Consider the following 7,361-nt stretch of genomic DNA (forward strand, 5'->3'; position numbering starts at 1 on the left):
CGTGCACGGCAAGATATTGTACCATAGTTAGTCCGTACGTAATCCGGCTAGGACTCTCCATGTAAACCCTAGATCCGTGCGCCTTTATAAGCCGGATCCCGGGAGCCCTAGAGGCACAACCACAACTCATTGTAACAACGCGAAAGCGCCCGGATAATTCCGGACAAGCAGCGGTAGGCCCCGTCATCGTGCAGGTGTTCCGAAGCTGGGTAACTCGCGTACCACCGTCCCGTGTGCACTCCGCCCTATGGCCCCTACTTCTTCTCCCCCTCGTGAGGATCCCTCCTCCGAGGTACCGTCGATTAGGCAACGACAACGAGCTTGGTGGTAATGGCCATGGCGTGGTTGGGCGTCATCCCGCAACAGACCCGGTGATCACGCAGTGGACATCGTGAAGACTTCTCTCCATTCAGACCAACGGCGGTTGGAGTCGTGGTAGCCTCTCTATCTATCTCTCTCCAGTGGCACGCGGGTTGGAGGCGAGACGCGGTTAGCCGGTGAGAACCAAGCTCTGATGTGATCGGAGCCGACGATGGTGGCATCCCCAAACGCCATTAAGTTGTTGAAGCCGTTGTTGCTGCAATGTTCCGGGGAAACCCCTAGATCCAGGTTAATCTTAGATCGAACCATGGCGACATTTTCGTTGTCATTTTCTCTAGTGAGGGCACTGTTTTGGAGAATTAGATTCCTGGGTGTGGTCTACATGGAGGAGCGATATTGTTACTAGCACATCAAAGGCGGCGAGTCTCGGTGGCGTGGCATGGCGGGTCCTCGATGGTGGAAGCGTGATGTTCAGCACGTGCAAGGCGGAGCCAGAATCTACCGATTTTTTCTATCCTAAAGGTTGCTCAGAGGTTCAATGGCGTCGACAGCTACTCTAGTGCGTGCATGGGACATGGGATGTTCGCTAAGAATCTAATAGATGGGATAAGCCCTCCGGTCCCGCCTATAGGGTGATTCGTGATATACGATGTTCCCCGTTCCAAGTTGATAGGTGGTTTTCGTGTTTTTAGGGCATAAGACACGTTGGCATGATTTTCCTTCATTGTCGGGTGTGTAGGTGTTGCATGGTGGCTTCGGATTACTTTAGTGTATCATCTTTGTCAAACTTCTGTTAGATAAATTAATAAAAGAAATCGTATGCATGTTTTCGATTGAGAGACTTGGGATCCATCCTCCATTTCGAAAAAAACTAACAATCAGTTCTCCTACAAGTACAAATGAAAAGCAAAAACACAAACACAATTTTCGTGTTTTTAGGGCATATAAGACCCCGTTGGCAATTTTCCCTCATTGCCAGGAGTGTAGGTGTTGCATGGTGGCTTCGAATTATTTTAATGTATCATCTTTGTTAAACCTTTGTTAAATAAAAAATTTGTATCCATCTTTTCGATTGACAGACAGTGAGTCCATCCTCCATTTCAAAAAAAAAAAAAGTTTCTCCTACAAGTACAAATGAAAAGGAAAAAACATGAACACATTTTATGCTAGAATTGTGGTATGATGAACCTGTTTAATTCCAACTCCCGTATATGAAGAACCGCGTCAACATCAGTTTGTCTACCAGGAAATTCCAAACCCATTCCGATGGCTAGGCTTATCATTCCAGTAAAGGTAATATTGAAGCCTATAGGAGCAGTAATATGCTCATCCATAACAATGGAGAAATTTGTTCCAATAAAGTGTAGTCCTGTCTTACCAAAGGAAAAAAGATGTATTCATGTGAGTATATATCCTTAATTTATATCATTTGAATCTTTCAAATCTTCAAGTAGAAGAATTTAAAATAACACTAACAACTAAATTTATCTCTTTTCATACCTCTCTCGATATGCTGTGGGCCAACATTCCATTTCTTAAGTGCAATAACACATGCCAGAGTGGATAAGAGAGTACACTTGCTGGTTGACAAATCCAGTTCGCTGATACCCCATGATCCATTATCCTCTTGGTTTTGCAGTATCCATTCCACACATTGAGGGAAGCATGGAGCCTGAGGAAAACCTCGTAAGGGCACCATAGCCACCCATGCAATGTCGTATGGAGATGGTGACAATCTAGGCTCCTCGAGCTCTCTCTTTATTCTAGCCTCCCGTTCCTAAGCAGGATTTTATCACATCATTTAGTTGCGACAACAATCTCATGAAAAGCATTCTCAAACATTTGATAAAACAATTGATCCAAAATGAGATTATCAAACCTTGTTTCGCATGCCTGCATTTTCTGCTACCAAACTCCTCTCGGCTAGTTGAAGCAAAGATTTATATCACACGTCAATTAGAAGGTGTTAATATCGGTCAGAAGTAAATATCTAGTAAACACTATCTAAGTATCTGAAAAAGAAACCATATTCTAGGCGTGTGATCCTTTATCTGAAAGGGAGAGTATCCAAAAGGGGAGTATATATGTTGGCATGTGTATCAAAGTGATACATGCGACCTTTATTATTTATTCAACAAAAAATCAAAAAAGCCTTACAACAAATACACAAACCAAAGCCGCTAAATAAGGTGACAACACACGGTCAAACTAGCTCAACGATAGGGGACACGAGGCCTAACTTCCCAGCCACAACCATCGTCGGTTGGCGCCCGCAAATGATCCTTGAGCTCCTAGCTCATGGTACAAGTTCACTTACTCCTTTCACATATCTCTTCTGTCTACTCCCCATCTTCCCCTAGCTACCCCATCTTTGACTACACTACATTTTTTCCTACTCCGTACCAATCTATTCGGCAATGTGATTTCGTGCTCTTGCAGCGCTGGGCTGAGAAGGACTAACAGATCCATGGCTTCCCGAGCATCTCAAGTTCTCAACACGGCCATGTCAGGACCAAACACATGTTTTTAGGGTATTCTGGTGCTGAGGAGGACTAGGTATGGTGAAGTGCTAAGCTGGTAGGGGCGGAACCAGGAATAATTGGACATAGGGGGCGAGCAGAAAACATACTCCGTAGAACTTTGCATAGTCTTCGACACATAGTATACTCTTTTTGTAGTATTCTTAGGTGAAACTTGCTATATTTCTCCATATCTAAAGGCCAATTGAACGAGAGAAGCCAGCACATGTAGTATGATATGCCCGTATTATTTTTTTTGCCCGTAGAAAGTGATACGAGAGAGAGAGAGGCCGGCCCATCCCGAGTAAAATTCATGGAAGGTCACTAAACTTGACTCACTAGCTCGCTACGGTCACTGTACTGTGAAATACGCAAATTACGGTCACTAAATACGCTTAGTGCTTCATGGGAGGTCACCGGAGCTTGTACAACTTCCGTATTTGTTGACGTGGTAATGGTCAACCCCACATATCATGCCCAGCTGGTGTTTACAGGACTGTTTTGGAATAATAAATGACAAAGAGTTAAATTGAAAAGTTTGATAAGGGCCAAATTGAAAAAGGCCACCGCTAGGAGAGCTCTTAGTGGGCGGCGCGCCCGTCCTTGCCGGCGAGTATGCCCGCCGCCGCAGCCCCTACCCTCATGCCGGCGCAGATCCCCTGCGCGCCCGTCGTCGCGGCGGTGCTTGAGCTCGCGCCACATCTCGAGGGGAGGGGATGGCACCTACGACCTCCTCCGTCCACGGCGAGCGCGCCAGCATCTTCAGGACGAGCAGCCGGTCGTACCAGACCTTCTTCCGCTCCTCCCCGTGCTTGCTGGCGGACGTGCTTGCTGGCGGACGCCCCTGTTTCCGGTGACGCTCCCCTGCTTTGTCCGACCGGCCTCCTGTTGCCCAGGTTGAAGCAGAGGAAGAGGCGCCCGCGGATGCGGCGATTCCATGTGGCGGCCGCCCGGCTCAGGCGACACACCCAATCTTGGAAAAGGTCACCGATGATGGTCGTTGGCGGAAGGAGGAGGTGGCCTCGGGGACGTGCTCGAGCTTTGGGGAGGCGGACGCGCTCGGGTGCTGCGGTAGCCGGATGCCGAGCTTGGAGACGGCCAAAGGAGCACGGCGCGGCATGGCGGATGCAGGGGAGGGGAGCCGGAAGCAGGGGAATCGGGAGCCGAGCGTGGCTGCTCTCCGCTTTTTCGTGGCAGGGGACAAAGGAGAGGACCATCTCTCCTCGATTCCTCCGGTGAGGATGTAGCAGCGGCAACACCAAGGCAGGGGCGGTGTGGGGAAGCAGGGGAGAGTGGCGGAGACGCGGAGTCGGGTAGGGAGAGGGGAAAAGAGAGAAGGAAGAAGGTGGGTGGTGACCCTGACTAGTGGGCCCCACCGATTAGTCTGACTACCGCTATGCCCCTAGACTTTGAATATAAACACATGATTGAGGGGCTTTTCTTTTGCAAAAAATGCAATGCTGGAGACTGGTCAACTGAGTGACACGGGAGGAGATACATGGCTCTACAAGCTTCAGTGACCGTAGATGAAACACTCAAACGTATTCAGTGACCGTAAATTATGTATTTCATAGTATAGTGACCAAGGTGAGTAAGGGGGTCAAGTCCAGTGACCTTTGATGTATTTTACTCGCCCATCCCAGTATCCAACTAGTGCTTGGGAGTTTCTGTCCTATTAAAAAATACTCTTATTGTGACGTCGCACCTATTGATTACAACTATTAATTCCTAGTTAACGGCTCGGGGTGTGAACCACCCTAGGTTGGCAGGTCTGCCTACCGACTGATTAATCACTACACAGTTGCACGGAAGTCTATTCCTTGATTCTTAAAAGAAAATACAATTGCCAGAGGTCATTTACCTAAACAGTTAGCAGTCATCGTGCGAGTCCTCACTCGCGGCGCGGACAGGAGATGAGGACGCTGAAGCCAGCCTCGAGAGAAGACCTGGAGGCGACGATGGTTTGCTCGGAGATGGTGGCATCTAGACGACCTTGGCAAGGGCGGCGCCGTTACCGCAGCTGGGAAACTTGGATTCGAGATCGACCACATATTGGAATGGAAGCGAGAGGAACAGGATGACCTCAGCCAGAGGTTGGTTGAGCAATTCAGTTTGCTATGTATGCTCTTATATATTACGACAATGCAGGATGCGCTAGCTAGATCATGGTAGTTGGAGCCAATGCTTGTTGACAAGTGGCCACGTGATAGACTATCTCACACCGCCCTTTGGTATTTTGCGATGAATTGTTGCACGTGACAGCAGCCAAAAGGAAATAATAATAAATACCTATTTCAGGCATCTCGACTCCATGAAGAGTCTTCGATCGCAAACGGTTAGTACTCCCTTCGGCTAGCTAGATACATACGTTTCCCTTCTGAGAAATGGGTGCCCACGGTGGACGAAACTTCCATCGGCTGAGGAGAATGTATCATGTATTCCAATTTCCAAGCTGACTAGTACGTACTCCTTCTGCACCTGCACCTGCACCTGCAAGACAAGTCGTAGCCATTACGCATCTCCAATGGAGTAACATATTTGGACATAATTTAAAATGGTCACATGTTCATATGCCTCTGCTCCTTCCCCAATGGTAGAGACGTATTTTTGACCGCAATGCCTACCATGCATTGATTATAGGAAAAGAGAGAGAGAAAGATTCTATTTATGTGGCTAGGAGTGACTAGCACATGGACATGTCGTGCATTAAAGGAGTATAGAGAGGAGTGCATGCAGGCCAAACGAGCGCGCGGACGCATCCGCGCAAACGCATTTGTTGACGCATATTTGCTCCATGTTTGCGATAGAACGGATGTTGCGGTCATTTTGCGTTTAGCTGCTGGAGCACGTTTTTTATCCACGCAGATGCAAACAGATGTGTTTGATCTGTTTGCGTCGCCCCGTTGGAGATTTCCTTAGAGCATCTTCAGCCGTTGGGGCTCCCCAGGCTGAAATCCGGCGCTATTTAGCGCCGGATTGGATGAAAGTTTGGCCTGGGGAGGCCCATTTTCCCACCGGCGAGACCAGGATGGATGAAAGTTTGACAAAATACGGCGAATTCATTAACTCGTTCAAACATAAGCGAAATTTAAAGATATTTAACTTATATAGGCGAGTTCGTACATATATAGCGAATTCGTATATATATTTGAATTCAGCCAGATGGAAACATAAATTGGAAGTAATAAACTACTACATGTGGTCGTCGCTCGAGTTCCCGGTGTCCTCGGGCGGCGGCGCCGCCGGCGGCATCCCCAGGGGGGAGTTGCCGGCCTCGATGTGCGCGAGCACACGGGCGAGCGTGCGGCCCGGTGCACCCCAGCAGCGGCGGCGGCCGGCGATGTTGTTACACGCTGGAGTAGGGGGAGGACCAACGTACGCCGCGAGTTCACGTTCGTTCCGGAGACGGAAGAACTCGTTCCAGACGTCGTAATTTTCGGCGCGGTACCGCTCCTCCGCGCGCTGCTCGTCGGTGAGGGTGACCCGCACAACGTTGATAGCAGTGTCGAGCTCGTCGCCTCCCACCGGAAGCGGCAGGATCGAGACTCCCCCCGCGCTCAGGCGCCATCCTCCGGGCACGCGGAAGTCCGATGGCGCCGGGTAGCTCGCCATGTGCAGGAGTCCCGCCTCCCACTTGTGTAGGGAACAGCGGCCGAAGCCGTTGTTCGCCGTGCCGTGGCCCGCCATTGCTCGCTGGTGGAGGTGGATTGGGGAGAGAAGACAGGGCTGTGGAGAGGAGGGAGATGACGGTGCTGAATGCGGCCAGACGTGGTAGGTTCCGCGCTAAATAGTGGGAGCCGTGCGTGGAAGCTACGCGTCCGGCGAAGTCTGACCGGCGGCAGGCTTTTGAAGCGCGCGGAAGACGATTTGCCTCTGTCGCCGACAAGTCGGGGCCACCATTCGCGCGGGAAGTTTTCTCGACGTTTCCCGCGCTTTCGTTTCGTCCGGAGTCCCCGAGCGCTCCCCCGGGGGACCGGGGATGACCTGGGCTCGCCGGACGGATGAGAGCTCAAATCTGGACGAAAACGGGATTCCGGGAGCTCGACTGGACCATTTTCGTCCAGCCGGATAAAATAAATAGATCCCGGGGGCTTCCTGGGAGACGGCTGAAGATGCTCTTACCACTCGATGTCTAGACAATTTTGAAGAGCAGAGTTGGGGCGGATCATTTGATGTCCTTCGTCCGCAAGATTCTCCCGTGCTGAAATTTGTCTTGTACATGTGGCTCCAGCCAAGGACAGATGAACCCGTTGTCCGTCAATGCATGGGGTCTTACTTTTCCCCAAGTAGGCACAAGTCATCACCTTGATTACCCTAAGTAAACATGATGCCAGCTGGGAGAGACTATACAAGCGGCGCGCATGTTTAGACCCACAGAACACGGCATATGTGCACATTCACTCCATCAGACTCGTCAACGCCCGAGCCAAGTGAACTTGTTGCCCTTTTTCACAAAATGAAATGGATGATTTTTGCTGTCTACAGTACATTGTCAATTTCTCGGCTAGCTATTAACAATAC

The 7,361-nt window shown here is 49.9% G+C and overlaps 1 protein-coding gene across 1 annotated transcript in view; it reads right to left on the bottom strand.

Annotated features, from left to right (window-relative positions):
* The window catches only part of LOC124703190 (ent-kaur-16-ene synthase, chloroplastic-like), a 9,000-nt gene extending 5,040 nt beyond the window's left edge, over positions 1-3,960 (bottom strand). The window contains exons 1-3 of the mRNA XM_047235417.1: positions 3,829-3,960; positions 1,822-2,098; positions 1,510-1,690 (exon numbers count right to left, since the gene is read on the bottom strand). Coding sequence (XP_047091373.1) covers positions 1,510-1,690; positions 1,822-2,098; positions 3,829-3,960 — 590 coding nt within the window. The remainder of the gene's footprint in view (positions 1-1,509; positions 1,691-1,821; positions 2,099-3,828) is intronic.
* Between the last annotated feature and the right edge of the window lie 3,401 nt (positions 3,961-7,361).

The sequence above is a fragment of the Lolium rigidum genome, chromosome 1 (genome assembly GCF_022539505.1).
Source record: "Lolium rigidum isolate FL_2022 chromosome 1, APGP_CSIRO_Lrig_0.1, whole genome shotgun sequence".
In the NCBI taxonomy this organism is placed as follows: Eukaryota; Viridiplantae; Streptophyta; class Magnoliopsida; order Poales; family Poaceae; genus Lolium; species Lolium rigidum.